This window comes from Fringilla coelebs, assembly GCF_963513975.1.
Source record: "Fringilla coelebs genome assembly, chromosome: 5".
NCBI lineage: Eukaryota > Metazoa > Chordata > Aves > Passeriformes > Fringillidae > Fringilla > Fringilla coelebs.
The window spans coordinates 19,885,139-19,911,805 of NC_140033.1; the positions used below are offsets into that span (position 1 = coordinate 19,885,139).

At 42.0% G+C, this 26,667-nt stretch overlaps 2 protein-coding genes across 3 annotated transcripts in view; both read left to right on the forward strand.

Annotated features, from left to right (window-relative positions):
• Nucleotides 1–4,320, forward strand: part of TRABD (TraB domain containing) — a 31,449-nt gene extending 27,129 nt beyond the window's left edge. For both annotated transcript variants that reach the window (XM_084205838.1, XM_084205839.1), the window contains one exon: nt 1,121–4,320. In XM_084205838.1, the coding sequence (XP_084061964.1) occupies nt 1,121–1,295 (175 nt within the window). In that variant the 3' untranslated portion in view covers nt 1,296–4,320. The remainder of the gene's footprint in view (nt 1–1,120) is intronic.
• A 3,297-nt stretch (nt 4,321–7,617) lies between these two features.
• Nucleotides 7,618–22,443, forward strand: SELENOO (selenoprotein O; the record flags this gene model as incomplete). Its single annotated transcript, XM_084205427.1, has 9 exons — nt 7,618–8,126; nt 9,424–9,627; nt 10,594–10,774; nt 13,810–13,940; nt 14,306–14,586; nt 14,943–15,093; nt 16,702–16,887; nt 17,928–18,084; nt 18,750–22,443. 9 exons carry the CDS (start codon nt 7,618–7,620, stop codon nt 18,933–18,935), a joined length of 1,986 nt encoding a protein of 661 aa, XP_084061553.1. The 3' UTR covers nt 18,936–22,443.
• Nucleotides 22,444–26,667: the final 4,224 nt, after the last annotated feature.

A 26,667-nucleotide genomic window follows, 5' to 3' on the forward strand; every position in this document is an offset into this window, starting at 1 on the left:
TTTTTAAGTTAATGCATTGAATCTGACTCCAAGCAGACCTTACTGTCTGGCATAGAATATTTTGAGTTGGAAGGGATGTACAAGGATCATCGAGTCCAACTCCTAAGTGAATGGCCCATACAGGGATTGAACCCATGACCTGGGCATTATTAGCACTGTGTTCTGATCAGATGTTATTAATTGGGTTTTTTTAATTGTGGTGAGGTATTAGAATTGAGAAAGAGTACGTGGAGAAAGATATAAGAACATGTAAAGAGATGCCTTTACACCATTCTTGGATCAATACATATGCTATTTTTAAACTCTGCACATTACAGCAATATACAGGAAAGTCTTACCAGTGATAATTTTTCCCTAGTTTGAGCACATGGATCTAAACTCAGTCTAGTTGTATCTTTATCTCAGCACATTTAACCTGGTTTGAGAGCACCCAGTGTTTTTGCACTATTGTAACTGATTACTTCTGAATACATTAAAAACTTTTTCTGGATATAAATAAAGGATAACTTGAGGCTCCTTTGAAACAGTATATGGAAAGCTCTGAGTTGCCTGTGAGAGGATTATGAGTTGCTGTGGGTGCAGAGCCTGTTAGTGAGGGTGCAGGACTGTACATGCATGTGGCTGTGCTCTCAAAGTCAACTTTATTGGGAAGATAATATTAACTGCTTGCTTCATATGCTCACAGTGAGATTGCTTGTATGTTGGGGGGTAGACCTGGTGTGCCTATTGTCCTGTTTCAGGTGCCCAGTGCAGAGACTTCCAAGCGGCTCTGTGAAAATCTCAATATTCTCTTTTAGTATTCTTCAAAAAGTCTGAATATTGACTTAGTTATTTTGGCAGGGTGATGGACAAGTAAAGGTTCCTAGCCATTAAGAGTGGCATAAGTAGAAAGGGCTTCGTAAGAGTTTATTAATTTTTATTGTTATTTAATTGTATGTAGCCCTTGAACATGAAAGAATGAAAGAATACATTGTTCATTCATGATGCATCTGTTACATGAAAATTTCCTGCACTATGGGGAGGAAGGGGAGAAAAGATCCCTTTTCTTTTTTTTAATTGGAAAATGTCTACTGTTTCCAGTTATGCAAATATTAATATTGTTTTCTATCTTTTGTTTCAGTGTGCCTCCTCCATCAGCTTCAAGTAAGATTTTCAAATTTGTTTTAAAAGCAACAGTTTTTGGACTGCTGGGATACAGCTGCTACCGAATAGGTCACAGGACAGTTCAGTTTGTTCTCTCAATGCCAGCAACACAGAGCTATCTTCAGAGGCTGACAGAGGTGCCTCAGCAGTGACCAACCATTAGAGGCTCTGTGTGAAGAAGGTGGCTGAGGAAAGGGCGATGGAGGCAATGCATGAACTGGACTGAAGGATGAGGATTCTAGTCAGATCTGATTGATGCTGAGCAACACTCAATCACTATATAATAAAAGATTTGGTACTAAAGTTACACCAGCTATGATCTAATTAATAGTTTTGATTCTTGATAGGTGTGTTGCATGAAACCAGATGATTCCAGATTGAGGTAAAAGAAATGTGTATGCAAATATATATATATTGTATATGCATACTATATACATGTACACTATATATATGCATTATATATAATATATATATATAACTGATGATGTAGTACAGGCAGCTTAAAAGGGTGTGTGGTCATGGTTCCTTTTCCAGAGGAAAGAGCAACACAAAGTATCCTGATCGGCTGCATCTCCTCTGAAGTTCAGGGACACTTGAGTGATTCTTTGCTTTTTTCTTAGATATAATAATACCAAGTGTTCGTTTCTGGTGCCAGACACTTTTACACATAATTTAAAAGGACATCTTCTCAATGTGTGTTTTATACCTAAAACATTTAGGCTTTTTTTAAACTTAAGAGCTTTCCAGAAATTTCAGAATTGTACAGGCTGTCATACGTACACGGCTCAAATTTTTTACAAGCCTTACTGAAGAACAGGAATGTTGCCTTTAGATTGCATCCCTTGTTACCACCACCAGTTGAATTGTCTTTCTCCTGCATAGAGAAGGTATAGCCACCCATCAGAATGCAATGTGGTTTGTGTCAGATGTTTACAGGACGCTCTGTTCCTTTAGATTAGCTTATTTAAACTGTATTATTTAGCCAAATCCTGCTGGTTCCAGTATTGTAAATTTAAGAGGCTAGAACTACTGTACAAGTTACTTTTGTTTCTCAGTCCTTTCATATTTGGCACAAAAAGCCCAGAATTAATCTGCTCCTTGTTTTTGCTACATGAAAATACTTTATTTATCAATGTAATTTCTGGTGGATGAATATTTTAATCTATTTAATAGGAAAGCAGTGTTCAATTTAGTTTTTCAACCAAATGTAGCATTTTGTTTGGATTACCTGCTATTTATACACAGAATTATGGGTACTACAGACTGCTGTTACTTTCTTTTTTAATTATCTGGAACACTCATCCATCATCAATCTTTTTCTTTTTAATCCTAGTTTCATATTTCATTGGAATTTTTTGGTACCTTCCCTTTTTATAGGATTGTCAGTGATTGTAAAATGCCCTTGGCAATCAGCTAGTCCTAGTTCAACAACACAGATTGTCAGATCAAAGTTAACCTAATGTATTTGAGTGGAAAAGTCCCATTTGCTCCTCAGGCTCATATACAGTTGCTCATTGCTTAAAGTGAGGTTTTTCTATCTGTATTAATTATTTTCTATCTGTATTCATTTTGGGAATGAAAGATGGGAACCAATATGTGAGGCAGGAGGAGGAAAAGGTGATGTTGTGTTTTGTGTTTCATTGTGGTTTTTCAGTTGGTTCAATAAAATCCAGAAACCACTTTTAATAGGGTATATTTCCAAAGGCTTATGTTGGAAATAGTTCCATACAGTCTTTATTTGCTAAAAGTGTACATCTATCTTCTGTACAGTGTAGACTTTTTTGAGCTTTTAAATTTAAGGGCCTGATGCTCCTCTCTGTGATGGCATTGACTTTGCTGGGAGCTGGTCTGTCCATGCAACCTGATGCATTTCTGCCTTGCTCTTTGAAAATTGTATGAGTTCCAGTGCAGCAAATTATTAAACTGCATATTTATCTTAAACCTTTCTGAATCTAACCCAATTCTGCAGAGCTCTTAAGATGATGCTAGGTGCTCTTCTGGGTCTGGGCCTTACAGGTGTCCAGGGAATAAGCCTTAGCAAATGAGAATGACAGCAATTCATGCTTCTAGGACACGAAGTGTAAATGACAATACAGAAAACAGTGGGGGCAGGTCCTTTTATTTTCTATTTATTATTGCTTAAGAAACGACCAGCCATCTCTAGCAAGAGGAGAAGCAGCATTTGTAAACAATTTATAGAAGAGTAGAGCGACTGCCTAAATTTTGATTCCTGTTTTTTTAAAAACATTTAATGTATTGTTTACAATAAAGCAGTACTATTTGAATAATTCTATTGCATTTTATGTACATTTTTAAGATGAAAGCAAAAGCTTAAGCTCACTCTTCTCCTGTCTTTACTGACATACCAAAATGTTGTTCTGTTGGTTATTTTCTTGAGAATATTTAGCTGGTAGAATTAAATATATGGATATTTTGCTTTAAGTTGTCTACAGATTTTTTAAAGTATCTGCGGGTATTTTAAAAGCTCTGTGGATCTTTGATATCTGTGCTCAGGTAATTTTACACAAAGGAAAACAAATCTAAGGTAAATTTTAGATAGGAGCCTTAATCTTGGGTGGGACTAATGCTAAATGATTGTCATGGAGCATTCTTGTAGACTTGATGTTTTATGCTTTTTAGCAAAAAGTGATTACCATCTAAGGTGTCCATTTGTTATTCAGTTGTACTCTTCAGTCAGTACCTTAAGTCTATTGTTTCAATTTTATTTTTTTTTATTTTTTTTTAACAAAGCATATCAGCAGATTCTTCAGAGAACCTCTTGGAGAATTTGCAATTTATCTTCCCACTTTTGCAAATTGGCAGATCATATGCATACACTGTTTATTCAGTGGCACTGAAAAGTGATGAATTTGCGGGACTAACAATGTTATGAATCCATACACAGATTCTTGATGTTGTGTATTCAATGTGTTGTACTGTTGATATAACATAATCCATGGTTTAGGTCCATTCTTTTCTGTTCTAGTCAGTCCTTTCACTGTTAGCAGCATCCTGTAAAATTTAAGTATATGTTGAATTGTCCCAGCCCCGCCTCAACCTTATGAAGCCATACTGTATTTTTTTGGTGACATGTACATCTGTTTTATGCATTTGTACATGTGATGTAAATTTGAAGTATTTTTAACAATGTGTGCCTTTAAAGTGATTTAAAGTAAACAGCAGTATGTTCTATTATATAAAAAATAAAATATTTTAACCACCATTTCTGTTGAAGGTATTTCTTTTCCTAATTAACCAGTATTTTTATTAAAAGCAAACACTGGTTAGCTAGATCTAGTACAGGATAATTCCATCATCTAACACATTTTCCAGGAGAACACTAGTTGAACTAATTACTTTCTGCTGAGGGGCATCTGAGTGTAATGCTGGAGCAGGGGAACTAGTTTCTCTACTGACCCCATGTAACTGGTTAAGAGGAAAAAGATGAGTTTCCCTGTCCTACTAAACACGCAGGGAGACTGTCTGCTCAATGTGAGAACCTAAATTCAGAGTTAGGTGCGGTGAGCTGATTTTGTTGTTGCTTTTTTTTTCATGTCTCCTGTGCTCAGTCTTGCAAGGAGCTGACCGCTGTAGTCCCAGTCCAGCAGAGCACTCCAGCATTGGCTTTACGTCAGGCACAGTCATTTGTACTTAAAGTGCTGTCCTCCATGTGGGAAATAAAGATCCTTTAAGTGCAAAAGATGTTTAATAGTGGCAAAGAGCTTTATCTTTCAAATTGCCACAGGTAAATCAATATGACCATTACTTGAAAAAATATATATATTAATACAAAGACCTTGTGTCACAGATACATTTTATGAAAATTCCTTTTGCCAGGATTTTTCTCCTGAGAAGCTGAGAGGCCTCAGAAACAAAATGTAAACAATAATTATCTGCTGCTGTGGAGTGCAACAGGTGCATCTTTGGTCCGTGTGAGTTGTTTCTACTTAATGACCAATCACAGGTCCAGCTGTGTCAGGACTCTGGTCACTCACAAAATTTTATTATCATTCCATTTCTTTTCCTTGCTAGCCTTCTGATGAAATCCTTTCTCTTTCTTTTAGTATAGTTTTAGTATATCATTTTCTTTTAATATAATATATAATCAGCCTTCTGAAACATGGAGTCAAGATTCTCATCTCTTCCCTTATCCTGGGACCCCTGTGAACACCACCACAACCCTGTATTCATATATATGGTAAGCTATATTCCATGCAGATAACGTGTCATCTGAGTGTACCCTTTGTCAATCAGTGGTCCATCTTTTTTGATTGTGTGTAAAGCAAAATGCAGCCTTTTTTTCCTTGATCAGGCAAAGTTCCCTCCAGTTGCAATGGGAGCCATGGCTGCAAGGAATTGTTGGTAAAACCGTGTAGGTGGAAGAAAAAACTTAGAATACTGTAGTGCTGTGCTGTCCCTGGAAGTGGCAGAGGATGCTGCACAGCAGGGAGGCAACAGCAGCAAAGATGGTACTACCCTTACCCTCACTGGAGCAGTGCTGGGTCAGACAGGCTCAGGCAGCTCCCTGCTTTGGGAGTGTATTGTTCAGCAAGACATTGCACACTGCTGGCCCACGTCACGTTTGAGGCGTCTTTTCCATACCAAATACTGAACATAATTTAAAAATTGACTTTTTGAAGGGGATTAAAATGTTGGTGTTTCCACTGGAAGCTGTATTTTTGTGTGTATTGTAAAATATCTAAAAAAGTAAGGAACATAACAAGTTACCTCAAAGTGCCAAGCAGTGGGAGCTACACATGGAAAAGAAACATCACATTATCACTTGTGTAACTCTTAAGATACTCATGTATGTATCTCCCTGTTTTTTTTAAAAACTGAAATAAACTTTAATTTTAGACTTGAGTGTTTTAGGACTGACATTTTTGTAAGATGTGGGAGCTTTTAAGTATCGGCAGGAGAGGGGTGACTCATGTGGGTCTGACTGATGGACACACTTCAGCGGGGTGCCAAGCCCATGCTGTAGAAAGAAGACACATGGAAGACATCAAGCACACGACAAACGTAGCTCCAAAGATACACATCTGAAATCTGACTCTTTGGGTGCAAAATGCACCAGCTGTGTATACCCTGACACCAGCAGGTCTCACATGTCTGTGTGTATGGGAGGACCCCAGGAACAGCTGAAGCAGCTCTCCTGTTCACCTGCTCCCAGCTAGAGAAGCTGTGTAGTTATCCCCTCCTTTGTTGCTTGCCTTGTGCCTGCTGCAGAGTGGAGCTTTCTATATTCCAGGGAGGCGACAGCAGCAAAGATGGTACTACCCTTACCCTTACTCCCAGCAGAGAAAAGGCTGGGAACTGGGCGGGGTGCATGCTCTTTTCCATCACAAGCCCTGTCCTTTGAGTCCTGACGCCTGAGCTGGCTCTGGCTCCTCCTTGGTAGCTCCTGCTGGGGGTGACTGTGCTACAAAGTGAGCAAACTTTTGCTCGTTGGATGTTTTGTCTCTTGGTTTGTGTAGTATGACACAAAAAAGTTCTAGGGGCAGGTGGAAAGATGCACACAGCTACTTTCACACTTGCCTTATCCAAGATACTTGGTACTTGTATATCATGAGTACTGCATGAGGGAAAGTGGAAAAAAATTATCCCAGCTAGGGGACATTCTTTCAGTGGTAAGATATCCCTGATTCTGGCTACAGAGATGATTTACAAACTGGACAAGTAACGAAAAGGGATATTTGATTAGAGTGATTATTACCGTGATGTGTCTTTGCAGCAACTGAACTGCACATCTGTTTTCTCCAGAGCCAGCAGGAGAGCTGTGTGGGCAAGCCTGGCAAAGCTGCTCAGGTTTGTTCGCACAAGTGCAACAGGGTTGTGGGTGTGCATCCCCTGCCACTGGGCAGCTCCTCTCCCTCTCCCTACGGCCACCACCACGTTGTCTCTCTGTCATGGTTGGTTACACGCCGGTTCTTTAGAGCTGAGACTCACGATTGAGTTTAGCGGGAAAGTACAAGTAATAGTAATAATTTAGTGCCATCTACTGTCTGCAGATGGTTTACCTGCTGCGTCCGGCTTTGAGTGGAGGCATCCACTGGACCCTTCAGAGAAAGTGTGCGCACCTTGGAAGGGTTTGGTCTTGACCCACCACTGAGGTGGCTGCTATTAATTAAAATAACTCAAAACAGGAGCATTCTGAATAAGTTCTGACTTGTGGCGTACGTTCGTTTATCTTTTTTCTTCTTATGGGTCCAGCACCCCCGCGACCGGCTGGCTGCGCTGTTCCGCCCGGGGAGCGGGCCCGGCCGCGCTCTCGGCTCTCCGGGCGGGCTGTGCCCGTGGGCGGGCTTGTCCCCACGGCCGGGCCGTGCCCGTGAGCGGGCTGTCCCCATGGCCGGGCCGTGCCCGTGAGCGGGCTGTGCTCATCGGCGGGCCGTGCCCGTGGGCGGGCTGTCCCCATGGCCGGGCCGTGCCCATGGGCGGGACTGTCCGCGGCGCCGCCCCCGGCCCGGGCGCATGGCCTCCGTGCTGCGTAGTGCTCGCCGCTTCGGCCCGCGGTTGCTGCGGGCGATGTCGGGCCCGGCCATGCAGCAGCCCGATGGCGGTGGGGGCTGGCTGGGCGCGCTGCGCTTCGACAACCTGGCTCTGCGCTCGCTGCCCGTGGACGCCTCGGAGGAGAGCGGCCCGCGGACCGTGCCCGGCGCCTGCTTCGCTCGGGTGCGGCCCAGCCCGCTCCGGAACCCGCGGCTCGTGGCCATGTCGCTGCCGGCCCTGGCGCTGCTGGGGCTGGAGGCGCCCACGGCCGATCCGGCGGAGGCCGAGGCCGAGGCCGCGCTGTTCTTCAGCGGGAACCGGGTGCTGGCGGGCGCGGAGCCCGCGGCGCACTGCTACTGCGGCCACCAGTTCGGCAGCTTCGCGGGGCAGCTGGGCGACGGCGCCGCCATGTACCTGGGTGAGGTGCTGGGCCCGCGGGGCGAGCGCTGGGAGATCCAGCTCAAGGGCGCCGGCATCACCCCCTTTTCCCGGTAAGGCCCGGGCGGGACGGGGCCGGAGCGGCCGGCGGGCGCGGCTCGGGCGCTGTGGGGGTCGACGGGGGCGGACTTGGAGGCCCGCAGATCGCATTAGCAAGGGGCTGGAGCCGTGCTGAGGATCATTCCCTGAGGCGAAGGTCATCTCTTAAGCCCTCGTGGTTATTTGTGTTTTGTTTAACTTTGGTAGCAGCGAGTGTAATGCTTAAATGCCAGATCAGGGGGTGGCAAAATTTTCTACTGGAAAACAAGAGTGTAACTGCATCTCATTGCGTCGCTGAGGTGGCACATTACTGCTGGTTACTCTCCTGTGCGGGTTCCCCCCGCTGGGAGAATGCAGACCATGATGACAGTGGGGAGAGCAGTGTGGAATTGCTGCCCACACAGATGGTATCTAAATGTGAGCGTTTTGGTCCTGCTGGTCCTTCTTCCCACTCTTCCCAGCTGTAGGAGGGAATAGTGCAAAAGTCCCTAGAATGGCATACTGACCAAATCCCTGTGAAGGATGGGTATCTGTGTTAGTCACATTAGCCTTTAAATACTTTAAATATTTCAGGTAATTTTTCCCACTTGCATTTCCCATATTTTCTGTTCCAGCCCTATAGTCTCGGTAACACCTTAGTTCAGGTCCTTTGAAGGCCTTCTTCAGGTCTGTGAGGGTTAAGGAAATCTCAGTGAAAATCCCAGAGATGGTGGTAGCTTTGTAGGTGTGCTCTGGGCAGCTCTCCTGCTTGCCTATGGCTTTGGAAGTGCTGGGAGTGTGGGCTGAGAACCACCTATGACTGTTCCATTTGCTTAGTATCTATTAAATAAGTTAGTTTGTTGTCTGTCTCTTTGGGCTGCTTTTTGGGCAGCTGTTGTGCATGCTCACCTTTAGGACCCCATTTCTAGATTGCTTATCCAGAAAGATTAAAAATAATATTTTTTTCATTATATTTCCTTTAATGAAGAGGAAATCATTGAGTTGATATACAATAAAATAGGTACAGCCGTCCAAATTTTAATTTTTTTTTGAAAGACTGTTGCATCAATAAAACAAACATAGTTAATGATTAGAAGGGATATTTGTACCTGGAAGGTTTATTCTGTGTGCTCTTCATTGCAAGTTGCTGTATTCATCTAATTGAACTTTAACAGAAGTTTGAAGGTCTAACTTTTCGCATCTGCCACTACTTTTTTTGTGAGACCATGGACAGAGTGTGTTGCTTCTAAGCTTGCATTTCTCTGCTGCTACAGAGGAGACAGGAGTTCCTGCCTTTATAGGCTAAAAACGACCCGTGTCTCCTTGGTGCAGACAAGCTGATGGCCGGAAGGTGCTGCGGTCGAGCATCCGGGAGTTCCTGTGCAGCGAGGCCATGTTCCACCTGGGAATACCGACAACTCGGGCTGGCACCTGCGTGACATCGGACTCCACAGTCGTTCGGGACATATTTTATGATGGGAATCCAAAAAATGAAAGGTGTACAGTCGTTCTGAGAATAGCCTCTACATTTATAAGGTAGAAGCCTATTTTGTTGATCACTTTTGTGTTGTTTTTTTTTTCCTTTAAAACTAAGCAGTCTTCTAAAGTGTATTTCCCTAACAGCACCATTTGTGTTTCTTCTTCTGGAGGCTTGGAACTTCTTTTGCTGGGCTGTAGGAAGCTGCTTTTCTTGCTCAGCAGATGGGATGGGCTGCTGTCTTAGCACAGAGACAGATACTAGGAATGTGGCCTGGTAGAAAGAAGAAGTAAATTCTGCAGACTTAGGAGAAGAGATTTTTCATGTTTCTTCCTGTACAGAATACATGATTATTTTTTTTAATAGTAGTAGTAGTGGATTATACCTTGATCCTTAATTCAAATTCTAATGTAAAGTTCTGTGAAAGTGAAGTTCTGTAAAGTTCTGTGAAAATTCTACCGAGTTCTGTGAAAGTTTGGGGGTACTTTCCCTGCCTGAGAAGTGTATGAAGTTCCTGCTCCAGCAGAAGCTGTTAGGCATTTCAGGAAGTTGCATTGCTTCCTCTAAGGTTACAGAATATTAGAGGAAGGTGAGGTATGCGGAATATGTGCTTTCATATGTATGTATATATTTGTGTGCATTCCTATGTGTTTACATATCTGGAAAATACATCTGGTATGCTTGATGTACAGTCTAGTATTTAAAACAAGTCCAACTTCTACATACCTGCAGGATAAAAGTTTTTCAGTAGGATGAGTTATAAGAAATTTTAATGAGCTGGTGTTCAGTACTGGCTGGGTTGCTCAGTTTCGGTACATGAGGATGTAGGAGCTTTCTTTCACCAAGTCACTGAGCCACGTTCTGTGTAGGAATCTTGCAGGTCTTTTCTCTCAGTCATTTGAAGAATTTTTGTTAAGAGTTGATGTGCTGTTACTGCAACAACAGTAAATGTTTTTATTACCTGCAATATCAAATTGTGTTAATAGTATCAGATAATTCTCAAACGTGTTTTTATTTTGAAACAGGTTTGGCTCTTTTGAAATTTTCAAGCCGCCTGATGAATACACAGGACGCAAGGGTCCCAGTGTGAACCGAAATGACATTCGAATACAAATGCTTGATTATGTGATCAGCACTTTCTACCCAGAAATCCAGGAGGCTTATTCAGACAACACTGTTCAGAGGAATGCTGCTTTCTTCAGAGAGGTAAGGAAGATCAGATTATCTTCATAAATCCATACCAGTCATCTTTTAGGAAGTCCATCCGCAGGCACAGGTGACTGGAGTCAGGTAATACTTTGTATCACTCAAATGTCTGAACTCTTCTTTGAAGAAAGCCCTTTGAGTAGACCCACTTATTGATGAAAGCAGTGTTGATATTGATCTAACCAGTGAAAACCTTGTAACCTTCCTAATGGTAAATCATTATTTCCCTGCTTTGGGGGAGCTTCCAACAGCTTGTCTCCATTTTCTGGGACTGTCTGTTGACTGGGAGAGGGAGTTCTGGCTCTGACTGTCAGATGATGAGTTGATGGTGCTGAGACATCACTTGCAAGGCATAATTTTGTAAAATACTGAGATCCTGAGTCTGATTTGCCAAATTATAAACAGGTATGTTGTCTGCAAATCAGTTTAACTTCAGACTCTAGAACTGAAATGTTTAAAGGCAGTTGAGCACTTTTATAACTAGCCAGCAAACAGAGTAATTAAAAAATACCAGTGTCAGATACTTGACTAGTCTATCTGAAAGCTGTTGTGGTGCTTTGAAACCTGAAATGATCTGGTGTGGACTGAGGGAATGGCTGCAGCATGATACACTTTCATAGCAGACCAGTAAGAGGTCAAAAGCCAGACTTGATAGCTGACATTCTACAGTTTGGTTTCTTGCACCTTTTTTTTTTTTTTTTTTTACCACAACCTGTGCATACTTGCATTAATTCTGCAAAGCAAGCTGTGGCTTGGTTCACCACTGTGTTCCAAAGAATTTAACTCTGGTGGACAAGTCCTTTGTGTGTGAACAGTTTGGGTTGATGAGGAAAGCTGTGGCATGTCACGCACTCTGTTGTGTCCAGCTCTGTCGCTGATGGCATGTTTCCTTCCTGATGGCAGAAAAGTCATGGGACTTGGGGGTCTTTGTGGGTGTGTGTATATGACCAGTCCTGCTTCTTCCTGCTTTTGGCTGCTTTTCCTGGCCCAGTTACTACTGGTTTTCTTCTCCTTCCCCCTACCCGTACTCCTAGCATCCTTTGCTTGTTTCCCCACATCCGTTTTTTGTTTATTGTGCTCCTTGTGCCACTGCCTGTCCACACTCCATGTCTGTTCTATCATTGCCTCCTCATGTTTTCTCTCTCATCCTTATTGGAGATTTTCCAGACTTTCCTCCACCTGAAAATCACCCCAGTCCTTTTTTAATTGAACAAACACATCCATTTGTAGCAAACTGCTGTCACTTCAACTCTATCTTGCTTTATCATTCTTTCTGCGCTGTGGAGGAAATGTAGGAAAAAAGCACAGGTGATTACATTTCACAGCACAGTCTACAAAGCAGACATCATTATGTGTACTTTTCAAATAATTTGTAGCTGTTGTTTAAATTTAAATGAGCATGTTCTTCAGCTGACACTCTCATTTATATACACACCATACTTGCCTTCTAGTTTGTATAGCTATAGAAAAATGTTGATCAAAAATAATAAAGGTCAGCGAGGATACAGAGCTGTCTCTTCATTCTCAATATATCCATCTTTGAGTGGCACCCAGGCTTTAGTTGCTTTTGGGCACTCTCATCAGGGGGATTTCTTTTCACCCTGCCTTACCACTGGAGTGCTTTCATCCCAACCCTGGTGGTCAGGGCTTTTTCATTTTTAAATTTTACATTTTCCTGGCACAGAGCCATTGTGCAGGGTGTGCCTCTCTTACTGGGTCATGGTCTAGCTAATCAGTTTTGAACACATGTAGCTGGCTGCTGGCTTCCAGCTGCCCCGTGAATCAGCGTTCAGGAAAGATATGTAAAGTACTTACCATGAGAGTATTGGAGAAATTAGAATTTTGTGGGATCTCAAGGTAGACCGAAAGGTTGTGTTCCATGCATCATTTGTGGTTTTCACTGCCTGTCAGGGCAAGACTTGTCTAATTTTTCTTCTTTACTTGACTGCATGTGTTTTTTTAAAAAAAGGTAGAAAAATTCTGGATTTGAGCACAAAGGCATAGAAACGTCTAATTAAATAGTTCATAGATTGTTTGTTTTTTGAACCTTAATGAAATAGACTTACACTGCAGCATGGAGCAAATAGTTGTTTTGAATTTCTGTGTATTGTTAGCTATTTGGGAAGAAGAATGATTTTATCTATGAAAATAATTTGATTTAAAAGTTTTTGTGAATGGCTGCGTAAAATTTTTACTTACAACAATTTAGTAAAGTATTTGCAACTAGCTTTATTTTTAAACCATGTTAGCTTCCTGACTTACAGATTTTTAGTGCTGTAGTTGACAGGTGGGTTAATGTATTTAAATAACTAGGACTGCTTTAAAATATTACACTATTTGTTTGAAGAATGGGGCACATGTAGTGATTTTAGTCAATTCCATACAAATAATTCTCAGTTCAGCAGTGGAAAATTACTAATGGAACATGCATTTGGTGAAGAATTGCATTTAAATAAAATCATCGTTCTTGCAATACTTTGATTTAATCTTGTAGCCTTATTTCCATTCTCAGAACATGGAGAGAAATGCTTATCAGTGCTAAAACCTGTTTGCACTGAATAGTTTTTTTTTGTGTCAGCCCTTTAACCTCCCTGGAAATCATCCCTACATATGCGGTAAACCAAAAGACTACACTTGCTTATGTGATTTCCTGCCTGTAGTTACTCTTTAAAATTAATATTAGGCAAATGAATATATCAGTATAAAGACTACACTAGTAAGCAAGTCTGATGTCAAACAATTATACTTTATTTCAGTGTCCTGTCCCCAGAGCATTTGAAAGTTGTTCATTTGACTGGCAAGTCAGGCATGGAAGGAGAGAAGTGGATGCAAATGGAAATGGGAGGCAGGGAAACAGGGGAGCTGCTGACAAGAGGAGAGAGGCAAGCTGTCCTTAAGGTGTTTGTGTGCATGGCATACTGCCAGAATCTGCTTCCACTGAAGCTGTAGAAACATCAGTTCAGACTAGGAAATACATGAATGTATTGGAAATACATTGTTGTGGTGCCAGATGAACACAAGGCTCTTTCTTTCAGATAACCAAGCGGACAGCGAGGCTGGTTGCAGAGTGGCAGTGTGTGGGGTTTTGCCATGGCGTGTTGAATACAGACAACATGAGTATTGTTGGAGTGACCATTGACTATGGCCCTTTTGGCTTTATGGACAGGTCAGTGTGGCATCCTTGTTTGCAATGTACATGTGTTGTTCTTGCTATGTAGGACAATCCTGGTGTTCGTGGTTGCTTTAATATTTCAGCTGTAAAGTAGACTTTTGAACTATCTTTATGGCAAAGCAGATTAAGGTAGTTCTAGTTCTCCTGTAATTCTTCTTGTAAATATACTTGAAACTGTATTCACAACATCTCTAGCTGTTAGGCTATTCTTGTAGCCTTTGGCTTTGGGAAAAGAATCAAGGAGTTCTTCCTTTCAATTTTTTTAATTCCTAGAGCAGACTAACATAATGAACGTACTAGCGCTCTCAGAACTGGTGTCCAGATGAATAGAAGAATGCTAACAATTTCTCCTCTTGTAGGTATGACCCTGAGCACGTGTGCAATGGTTCTGATAACACAGGGCGCTATGCTTACAACAAACAGCCAGAGATTTGCAAGTGGAACCTGGGGAAACTTGCTGAAGCTTTAGTTCCAGAGCTGCCCTTGGAAATAAGCCAACTCATCCTGGAAGAAGAATATGATGCAGAATTTGAGAAACACTATTTGCAAAAGATGAGAAAAAAACTAGGCCTAATCCAACTGGAATTAGAAGAAGATAGTAAGCTGGTGTCTGAACTGCTTGAAACCATGCATCTCACAGGTTGGTGAGCAGCACAGAAGGTGCTTATTTAATAGCCTATCAGAATCTATTATCAAATTGAAGTACAATTTATATCTTGACCTAAAAGAAAGTAACCTTGCGCAACTACATTGTTATCTGAGAGAAGAACAAAAGGCTAAAAATAATCACCTTATTGTGAACTGTGGAGCAGTTGTTGCCTTATGCAGGGCCCCTGTCTCATATTTGCACCCTCACTGAGAGAACTCTTTAGAATGATGACTGCCTCTTTAGAATGATGACCTGTACTGCTGTGGGAGGAGGTAGAAAGGAGGTATGGAAATTGCTTTCCTGCTGATTTATTAGTTGCATTATTCATAAAATTATTTTTTTTTCAGCTGGAGACTTCACAAATATTTTTTACTTGCTGAGTTCATTCTCAGTAGACATTGATCCTTCAAAATTTGAAGATTTCTTAGAAGAGCTTACAAGTCAGTGTGCTTCTGTGGAAGAACTGAAAGTTGTTTTTAAACCACAGATGGATCCAAGGTATTACTCTGCTTAAATGCTTTTGGTTTTTGCTTTTAGTTTCATAATGAACTCTGCATAGTATATAATACTTCACTGATTTTAAGATTGGAAATGTCACTGTTAAGTAGATGCACCATGATACACACAGTGACTTTCAGCAGTTGGCTCTTGAGTTAAAGTTGTCTGAGCTTTTGCTTGGTCTTTTTTTTTTTATTTAATTTCCTTCCCTGTGTCTGCTGACTTGAGACAATGAGAGTGCCAAATAATGAAGTGATATGGAAGTATTTTACAGAAGAAATGGGTTTGAGCTGCCATGCTACTGTGTTCTGCTAGTGTACTGTCAGCAAAAAGTCACTTTCAACTGCCAGAATTCTGGCCTAATGATAACCTTTAGGTGGTGTAGTCTGTGCCCCATTTGTTCTGCAATCCAGCTGCTCTGAGCATGGAAAAATAATAACTCATGTTCAACTGCTGCTTAAAACAGTGACTGCAGCAGTTTTTTTACTTTTTGGAGATGGGGAAAAAATGAAAGGTATTTTGGGTGTACTTCTCTCCCTCCCCCCGATTTAGTATATGCTCCATGAAGGTAATGAACCTACCAAAATTTTCAGCTTTTGCTGTGTGTTGATGCAGAGATAGTTTGTGTGGTAGAGATGGGACAGTGTTTTTTAAACACTGCATTCAGGACTAGAGAAACATGAAAAGTAGCTGTAAGTCATCATGATAGGGATGTGACATTTTGGAGGGGAATAGTGTACTGTATTAAAGTGAGTGCATGACTGAACTTTTTTAATCCCAGCACTTGGATATCATAGATCTAGGCATATCAGATGTGTCCATCAGATCTGGATAGTACTTTATATAAACTCAGAAATCAAAGCACCTGGCTTTTGATATGCTGCAGCTCTTTTTATTTTACTTATGCTATGCTGTAGTTACTAATTCAGGAAAAATAAAAGCTAGCATAATATTGCAAAATAAGGTGATGCTGTTGTACAGCACCAACTAACACAGTGAAATATTAAAAAATGCAGTCCTAGTCAAACTTGAAGCAAAATAATCTGGATATTTTTTGGAATTTATTATTAGAAAACATTTCTCAGTCTGTGATTTAGACTGGCTATCTAAAAAAATCAAACACAGTGTTGGTCTCATGTGACTTAAATGAAATATTTTCCCCCATATCATTTAGGGATTTTTAGTACTGGCAAAAATAGTAGGTGTTAAAGAAATTAAAAAAAAAACAAACAACAAAACCTGTGAATTCTGTATTATCTTGATATCTAAATAAGATCAAAATTTTTAAAGCAAATTCCTTTTGAAGTTCAAAGGGTATTTTGATGAGAATTGGGCAACTTAAGCAGTTATTTTGAAAATCTACTGTCTGCACTTTATATACCACAGGAATATGAATTAAACACACCAAAGAAGTGAGAAGAAACAGTAAAATCAGGATCATTTATAATAAAAGTTGTTTTGCTAATTACAATTTTCTGTTACTTAACCTCTCTAGTGAAATCCCAGTTTGTTGTGAATGTTTTTTGTATCTACTTTGATTGTAAAGAGATGGTTCCTGTCGAGCAGCTCAACTTTAGTATCTAACCTGTTTGTTCTTTTTGGTCCCAGACAGCTGTCAATGATGCTGATGTTGGCTCAGTCTAATCCTCAGCTGTTAGCATTAATTGGAACAAAAGCTAATATAAATAAAGAACTGGAACGCATTGAACAGTCCTCTAAACTGCAGCAGTTAACAGCAGATGATTTACTAAGCAGAAATAAAAGACACTGGAAGGAATGGCTGGAGAAATACAGGTAAAGTTTTTCAGTATTGATATCTCAGTATTGATACTATATTTCTGCATTTTGAGAACAGTGTGCATGTCTCACAAAAGACATCCTGTCTCAAAAAGAGATTAGGAGGGTGAGGAGGGCATGCAACTGAAGAATATTATCTACTGCCATGATCAGTGTTGTGTTGCTGTGAAAGTTCAAGGGCATCTTTTTATTTTGTTTGCTAGATTTTGAAGTAGTGTGAGGATGTAGAAATCACCTAGCATCAAATCTATTAAAAGTGCTTCACCAATGTTGATGTTGATTCTGACATAGACTAATTCCAGTTGTGAACTTTTAAGTGCTCAGTAATTACAACTGACTGACCTCTATGCATTCTGTCCTTTGAAATTTTTTTTCCAATAGAAAATTCTATATGTTAATACAGAAAGCAAGTGTTCTTAATCAAAGAAACAGAAACATGACCAGGAAAAACAAATGTCCAGACTGTTCTAAAGCCTAAAAACTTAAGTGTTAGCAGATTTTTTTTGTAAAGAAAACCCCTGAATAGAGCTTTAATTTTGTGTGGATTAGGGCAGATCTTTCCTCACCTGGCTGCCTGTTATCTTGTTCTCTAGCAGTTCTGAGAGCTTTAGCAAATATTACTGATAGAAAGTACCTCAGACTGCCTCTGCTGTATTGCATCCCTGTGTTTTTACCAGAATGGCAGATAAACAATAAACAGAAATACTTGAAAGGCAAGACCTGAATGTGTCAGTCATTGCAGAGCAATGCAGAACAGCCCATATCCTGTGTCTTGATCTGACTTTGGAGAACACAAAAGCTGTGCTCTGCCACTTCCTCAGGCCGTGTCAGGACCTGCTGGCTGTCCCTAGTACTGCTTTCAAACTAAGTGGTGTTTTCTAGTGTGTTGTCATGCTGCATTTTATAAACTGAGAGAATTATAGATGATGTAGTATTTTTTAAGAACTGCAAATAAAGTATCTCAAAACAAGACAATGTCTCAACTTCTACAAGTGGTCCTTGGTAAAAACCAATCATTGTCACCTGCTTCATTTCAGAGTCCGTTTGCAGAAAGAAATAGAAAGCGTTGGTAATGCTGATGCCTGGAACACTGAGCGTGTCAAGGTCATGAATTCAAACAATCCAAAGTATATCTTAAGGAATTACATTGCCCAGAATGCCATAGAAGCAGCTGAAAATGGGGATTTCTCAGAGGTATGCTATTATTGCTCACTCTCTCTGGGCTTGTGTGGATGTGTAGTGGTGCTGTCAATGACTGACATTATACCAGGCAAAATTTAGTCTGGAATCTTGGGCAGTATGGGGATTAGGAAGTCACTGTTCAGGAGACCTCTATTGTTTTTATTGTAACTGTAATTTTAAGGACTGCAGTACAAATAATGGAATCAAAACTCTGAATCTGAACTTCACCAGCTCTTGTAGGCTGACCTCAGGACAAGGCATGTACACTGCTTTTACTGTTCTGAGAGTGGCTTGGAAGGCAATTGAGGATTAATTTATTCTTGTTCCTTTCTGGAAAATGTTATCTCTTAAAATTTACAGCTTTCACCTGTTGACTTCAGCTTGTGGAACATTACATGTAGAATATAGGAAAATTAATTTATTTTGAGAAATTATATAAGAATTTGTATTTAATATTTGCATTTCAAGTTATTTGAGCCTGAGTCCCATGCACTTACAAACTCAGCCACGTACAATTTTACAGTTTGCATCTTATATATATTGTTCATCTGTCTAATATTTGGAGTTCATGTATTAAATACAATACACTTGCTCATTATTTAGCATGATGTCCTTCTACATATAATTTTGCCTTCATTTCCTAAATTCTTAACAACCTTGCTATGTTTTCATTCTAGGTAAGAAATGTACTGAAACTTTTAGAACATCCATTCCAAGAAGCAGAAGGTTTCCAGGAGGTAAAGGAGGATGCAGAAGAGGAGGGAGCAACTGCTACAGCAGCTGTTTGTTCTCAAGAGACCAGAAGCAAACAATCATATTGCAGCAAACCCCCACTGTGGGCTTCGGAGCTCTGCGTTACGTGATCTTCATAACTGCCTTGTTTTGTTTTTTGCTGTGAACTGAAGACTGATCCTCCTTCAGCAGTGAAGAATTCAGCAAGGCAAACATCTAAGTGCTATTGAAGTTATTGGAGCAACACTACATTTGGATGCATCTGCAGCAGTCTTCAGCTGTGCTTAATTTGAAGCAATAGTGGATCATTGGAACAAACCAGTGACAGTCAGCCGCCCATACACATCAGTAATCTAAATGTTTAAAGACCCAAAGTCTTTCCTTTATTCTCACTACATTGCAAGTAAAAAGCAGTACTTTATGTTGAGGCAAGCTGAACTTCAGTCATCCAAATGGAGTTGTTGTTATGTGAAGACAAAAACAGCAAGTCAGGAATCTGATCTGTTTTTGTCTGATGTCTTAACTAATAGTACTTCTAATATTTATTTACTGCTTTCTCTATGCAGAAACTTTTAGTCCTCTTTAATGGAGGAACAGATTCAGTGTTGCTTGTTTGAAGCTATGTTTCATTTAATTAAGTAGTTCATTTCTTGTGAACCTTCAGATTGGTATTTAATAATTATCTATTTTCTGAGAATGTGTGCAGGCTAGAATTTGGGGGGAGCAATTGAATTTTTTAAAGAGCAGAATTAAGGGAGATCACATACTTCTGCACTTGAAAACCTGGTGGTGAAGTTTATTCAGGTTCAGTATGTTTGCACACAACACCCATAAATACCTACTAAACTCAGGAGTACAGTTTGTAACCCAATTGCCTTGGGCAGGATCCATAAGCCAAATTAGCGTGAGCCTTAAACTACCCCAGCACTCAAATCCAGGTTTATTTCTGTGCTCCTAACAGAGTCTGCCTGTTTGATAAGTGTGCAGGTGAGGTACCTGTTCATCATGCAGGTCAGTGGGGTTCTTCCATTCCTTCTCTACTCTTGCACCATTTAGTTTGTTTCCAAGGTCCTTGAAAATCTTCAAGCTGGAAGTTGGTCATTTAGTAACGTGCTCTTGGAGCTCGGGTAAAAGATGATGGAGGATGTGGGACGAGAAGAGGAGCTGACTTGCTCGCAAGTTACTTAAAATGCTTCAGTGGAGGTTTCAGGGGAAGTTTGGTTGCCATTATTGTCACATCATCAAAGTTGTTCTGTAGTTAGTTGTTACTTAGCTTTGTGAGTTTCTTTTTGAAGGACTATTAGTAGTTCAGTCACCTGAAATGTTTGGTTTAATGGAAAGGCTTCTCTTCCCAGAGACCACCGTCTCACACTGTGATTTATGTGTCCTCACGGAAATTCTTCTGCTACCCCCATGCACACTTGTTACCAGCTCGGGTTGAATTGTGGTTTTTTTAAGTCTTCCTCAGTATGAGCTGTCAGCAAACAGGGAGAACAGTTGGACTGTTGCTTATCCATCTGTACTAATAGTCAGTTTGTCCTCCTCACTGTCACAGGACATAGGCCGTGCTTTGAATGTAAGCATTTACTCTGTGTTGGAGCTGGAGGAACTGATTCGTGATGAACTATGATTTCTGACAAGCACAGCACTTTCTATGGGATTTTGGAGTCCTTAAAGAAAAGGACAAACTAGGTGTATTACCTAGCCCATGGAAGAATGGCGTAGTAGAAAGAGGCCTGCTGAGAATAATTTGTTTTTGTGGGAATTTGAAGCTTTCATTGAGGATTGTCCTTCCTTTAAATTTGGGTTACTGAAACCAAGCTATTTAATAGAAAGTCTAAGAGAAAGTCAGTGCTGGGTAAACAGGACTGCATCAGGGAGGGAAAGTGTGCTGGCAATTTGAAATACACTTGAGACATCCCCTTGTAGAACCTGTGGTCTCTTAGAGTGTGCCTGCTCCACAAGGGAGTAATGGAGCAGGGATAAGCTGCTCCAAACTGATCAACATAACTGTGCTGATTCTCAGTTTATATCTTTCCTTTCAGGACACAGAAAGGAACACAGTTTTAGAGGAACTCTGTTCAAGATTTTTCTTTACCCAAATGGTTTAAATAGTAATGATTCTTAACCATGCCTAAAGTACCAAGTCTTTTTAACAGCATTCTAGTAATAATTTGGGAGGGGTTGAATAGGTCTCTATTAATAGTGGTACAGAGAAGGAGAATAATATTCTGTGTGTTTGGACATAAAAGAATTTGGATTATCTACCAAATTATTGTGCACCTATATTGCCAAAATCACAGAAGGAGATACTTTGGAATAATTTACAAGCAATTATCTTATCTTTAAAAGGGAAAATGAATGTTACAGTGAGAACTGCAAACACAGTGCTATTTGCTGCTAAATATTCTTTGCTTACATGTTGATAAGTGCAAGAGATCTAGCAAGGTTGGAATGATGAATGCAGCCCCTTGGCGTGCCACTCAGTAAAGTTGTGTCTGATAGATGTTCACCAGCAGTAGAAACTCGGAAGGTTTTCGCATGTTCAGCTGCACTGACATCAAACTGCTGGGTTCCCCAGGGCATGCAATAATATCAGTGCTTTGTATTTGAAGAAGCATGATGGTCCAGAGCCAAGTGGAATGCTTGTGCTCTTCCAGCACTCTCATTTCAGCAGGTGGGTCGTAGTTGGATCTCTGATGATAGTAAAGTTTCTTCTGTTCTTGTTCCTGGAGCAGTGTGGAAGCAGGAGGTCAAGCAGCAGCACAATGAGGCCAAATTTTGTCCAGATTAGAATGTTATCACTTAGCTCAGTCCCTCAGAGAGAAGGGAGTGCAGCTTATAGCATTTAGGAATCTAAATAATTGAATCATAATTTGCTTCTTGATTTTTACTGCTTGTATGTGCAATAGGTTCTGAAAATAATATTTATTACTGGTCAAATATTCTGCTTATATAAAAGCCATGGAGTTGTGCTCAAAATGAAGTGGTAGCTCTTCCTATCAAAAGCTTTTTGTGGAAATACTTGATTAGACTTCATCCTGTGGCTATACCATATATCCTAAAGTACCCTCACATAAAATCAAGTGGTACCCAGATTACAAAACTGAAATGAGAACCTGTTGGAGATGAGTCTCTGGATAGTCTGACATGATAGTGGGACTCCTTTCATGACTTGGTAAGATCTCACTGTAACTGCTTCATGAGCATGTAAATCTACAGTTGCAGAATGTTTTAATGTCAGCTCTTATTTTGGAATGTTGTGTGGGTTTGGGATTTTTTTTTGTTTGTTTCTGGGTTGGGTTTGTTTGGGTTTTTTTTTTCCAAATAAGTACTACAGATTTGATTCTTAAAATTAATTAAAATTGCAATTTTAATATTTTTGTTAATGCCCATTTCCTGAAAGTTTTACTGTTAACAATACTGATCACAGACGTGAACCCAACAAGGGGATTTCACAATGGTGTCACATCCAGTGTATGATCACACAGTCAGAATTCTAAATAATGCTGCCACTACCGTGGTTACATGGTTACATCTTGTCATTTGGCTTCATGCTTCCTGTGTTGACAGTGGGAGGTTTGTAGTGTGCAGTGCAGTTCTCAATTCCTCTTACCTGTGCACAAATTTGGTCCTGCTGCTTCCCCTTAACACCTCTATTTTCCCTCACCCTGACATCAGCTGTGGAGCTGAGGGATGCAACCACCCTGTGTGCAGCACAGGTGCCATGCCATGTAAATCAAAGGACATGAGGAGCTGTGATAAAGCTCCAGACAGACATGAGTACAGACTGTACCATTTTTGTTTGTGCAATTCTTGCAGCAGATGCCTAATTAACAGGGGAGCAGAAAATCAGGGGGAGAAGTCAGGTTTTCTAAGCTAAGTGTGCAAAATCTCTTTGTACTCCCTAGATAAAAAACACATACCCAAGGCTTGACATAAGGTAAACTTTGATTCTATGTTTAACACTGCTATATAGACAGAAAACAAACTGTTACTCCATTGTCTAGACTTTAAGGGATTTCTTTTCATGGCTTGTTGCAGAAGTGATAGAATTGCAGCTCTATGAATCATCAAAATCATGAATGAAGACTCATTTGAAGCAAAAAACCCTTTTTAAAAATGAGATTGTAAGTTAAATGTTGCAAGACCCACCCTTGGGGAGCAGGAAGAGCATTTTTGATGGGGCTTTGAATTTTTAGGGCAATTTTTGAATTGCCTAAAACCACAGCTTCCATGCCACACAGGCATGGATGGATACCCAGCCCAACACTTGGCCTGAAGTTATTCTCTGAGTGGATATGTAAGTTCACAAGGTTGATGTTGGGTGCCTTATGGTGTCACTTGGTGTGCCCACATCCATCAGAGTAAGTGTGTGAGCATGCCCTATTAGCCAATTCCTCTTGAAACTGTTCTGTAGAATCGTGTAAATACATTTTTGGGTTCTCAGAGTGACTTTTCTTGGGCAAAATACACAGGCCTTCAGGAGAGATTCTCAAACATCTGAGATGTAAACTCCTGTATTTAAAACATTCCTCTAGGCTCCCTGTGTAAAAGAAAATATGGAAATGGAAAGAAATAGCTCCTTTCCAGGCAGTGAGTCACCTGATATTAGCATAGATGTCTGAACAGCACATGTAAATCATGCCTCAGAAGTGGCTTTTTCTCCACATGAACTACAAAAAGAGTCTAAACAACTAACTCAGATGTAAATGTCTGCAGTGTAGATGATCAAAGCCAGGTGAGGTATATCCACCACTGGAGCAGGGGGAGGTGCAGACAGACAGACAAACAGCTCAGGCTCAGGCTCTGAGAGCACACACCAGCAGCTCATGACCAGTTTCTCACTGTGCCTGTTCTGGTGGTAGCTAATGTTCCAGCATTAATGAGTCCTTCCTCTACCCTTCCCACAGTGAGTTGCTGGCAAATAGTCAAAATGGTCTTAAGAAGTCAATCAACTCTGTGCCAAGTACTTAGAAAAAAAATGTATTTACTAAGAAGTTATATATCTAGAAAGAAACAATTCTGCAACTTTTTTCCTAAAACTTCCTAGTTGGAATGTCCATAGTCTAAATCTTATTTGGCAGACCAACTTAAAAACACTTGAACATTTGAGGGAAGATGAAATAAGCAATGAATGACAACATTCAAATAAATAATCTAGAATCAGATACAAATATTTCTTCTTTTTTTAACCTTTAAATGCTATTATGTTGCTTTGCTATTTATTTTGTTGGTTTGGGTTTTTTTTTTTTGGTCTGTTTTTTTTTTAAATTTGTATTCAACATTTAAAAAAAAAAGGAAAATTTGCAAATAATTGCAAATGAATGGCTGGAGTTATGTAAGAGGAGAAACTGATGGGAGCTCCAACCCTGCAGCTGTGCTGTTCATTTGCCATGACAGAAGCACATGAAGGCATCCTTTTCCTGACTCCTTGCACCCACTGATTGCAACCAGCACTCCCTGACATCAGGAAACTGCCCTAATTTCAGACATGCTCCAGGCTGGCTTTCATTGCACATGTCTGTGTCTGCACCTTAGCTTAGGACTGTTATTTTGATGCAAGCCTCTTTCCCACCACTGTTCACCGCTGGCACTGGAGCGCAGAGCTGTCTGGGACCAAACCAACAGGATCAGCCCCTCAATGAAGCCAGAACACAAGCTGTGCCCCAGCTCCACTGGGCAGCCAGACCCACCACCAGAGCAGTCCCAGTCCCAGGAGACACCCCTGGAGCAAGGACAGCGTGGACACAGGGCCCAGCAACTGTAAAACCACACTAAGAATCCACAATCTTCAGGTGAGCTTTTATAGAGAGCAGTCAGCTGCTGCCTGAGGATTCACGTGCTGCAGAGATCTGCCCGTACCATCTACCCAAAGAACCTTCAAGTACCTTCAAAGCTTTGTTTCTACTAGCAAATGAACACAAGCTGTGTTACTTCATCTTCTACAGCGACCTCTCCCATACCTCCACATATTTCTTAGGGCATGGTTCTAAGCACTGACACTGCTGCTTCGACCCTTTTGGTGACTTAGGATGCTCTTTGTATTCACTCATTGGCTCCTCCATGGAAACATGAATTAAAAAATTCGTCTTTCTGAAATGACTTCACAAGTCCCTCTCAAGGATCAGGTTTTAAATTATTTTTCTTTTAGAACTCTCAGGCCTCCATACCTCAGTTCTTGGAAAAACACTGTGAAATGTGGTCCCTGACTCAGAAAGTAGCTTACAATTCCCTTGCATGAAAAGCGTTTAAGGATGGCAAATTATAGCAGAGCCGAAGAAGGGGGGGAAATGCAGAATAAGTTACAAAAGCGTTGAGATGGGCAGGGCAAGGAACGGCTCAGCGGGGTGGGCGCGTAGCCGCACTTGTAGCTGTTCTTGGTGCTGAAGGAGGCGACGCTCCGCGGCAGGACAGGACAGGGCACGGCACAGCACGGCACGGCACAGCACGGCACGGCACGGCACAGCACGGCACGGCACGGCACGGCACGGCACGGCACGGCGCGGCACGGCACGGCACGGCACAGCACGGCACGGCACAGCTCCACGTGAATCCCCAGCTCGTCGCGGGCTGCGGCTCCGGGCCCGCCCGCCCGCGCTCGGCACCGCCCTCCCCGGCACAGCCGCTCCGCCCGGGGCGCGGTGCCGGCAGACGCGGGCCGCGGGATTTCTGAGCAGGGGAAGCCGGTGTAGGCTGAGGCTGCGGCACTGGGGGAGCGGGAGCGAGGACAGGGACACAGAGGGATCACCGGCGCGGGCCGGCTCTGTTTAATGCGGTCTCCCCCAGGGCGCGGAGCCTCCATCCCCATCCCGCCTTCCGCGGGCGGCGGAGTCGTGTCCTCCACCACAGGATCGATGACACAGGATTAGACTCCCGACGCTCTTTGTGTCTCGTCCCCGGTTTTGGCTCGCAGCTCGAATGCCGGGTGGCGGAGTTCCCATTTATCCCCCGACACCAGGGAGGCTTCGGCAGCGCGGAGCCACAGCCATGCCGGAGGCTAAGGGCCACAGCCGGGAGCACCTCGCCGGAGGGCTCGGGAAGTTCGCTCCGCTCCCAGAGGCTCTGCCCGGCACACGACCATCGCACGGGGACGCCCCGCGCCGCCGGGCGGCAGCGCCCGGGCCGGGCCCGCGGAGCCGCGGGAGCGCCCGCTCAGCCCCGGGGAGAAGGCGCCACCTGGAGGGCGCTGCCCGCAGCTGCACCCGCGGCGCCGCTCGGCAGCAGGACGGGGCTCGGAGCCCGGGGCAGCGCGGCCGCCGCGTCAGGCTCCGGACAGCAGCCAGATCTTTTCCATCCTCCCATTTCACGCTAGTCTGAACTACTTTCCTTAAAACGAACAACACTTTGCTTTGCTTTGCTTTGCTTTGCCCAGGGCTGTCTCGCTTAGAACGTCATTGCTGGAAGGAGGAATTCTAAGAGTGCTTAAATATGTCCAACCAGTGCTTCCATGATCATCTCTGTTGTGTGTTACTGCTTGTGTTTATGTTAAAGGTCTGCCCCAGGCAAACCACGGGACTCAAACAATGTTTTATGGGTCTTTCTACAGTAACAGTGTAGGGCCAAGCAATAAGGTCCCAAATATCAGGTAGTGCTCCCAAAGACCCATTTGGGTGGGAAGGCCAGTGGCTTCAGGACAAGACATCAGTCTGTACCAGGAGACAAGCCTGCGCATACACACCCAGTCCTAAAGAACAAGTCAGGTCTCTGCCTCCCTGGGCAACAAAACAGCTCAGTCTGCAAGCCACTTGCTCTTGCAAGCCCCTCTTCTGCAGAACAAAAGGCAGAGAGTTAATAAGATACAACACAGATAAAGAAACAGCATAGAAGATGTATGCTACAACTGTGCATTACCATGTTTTG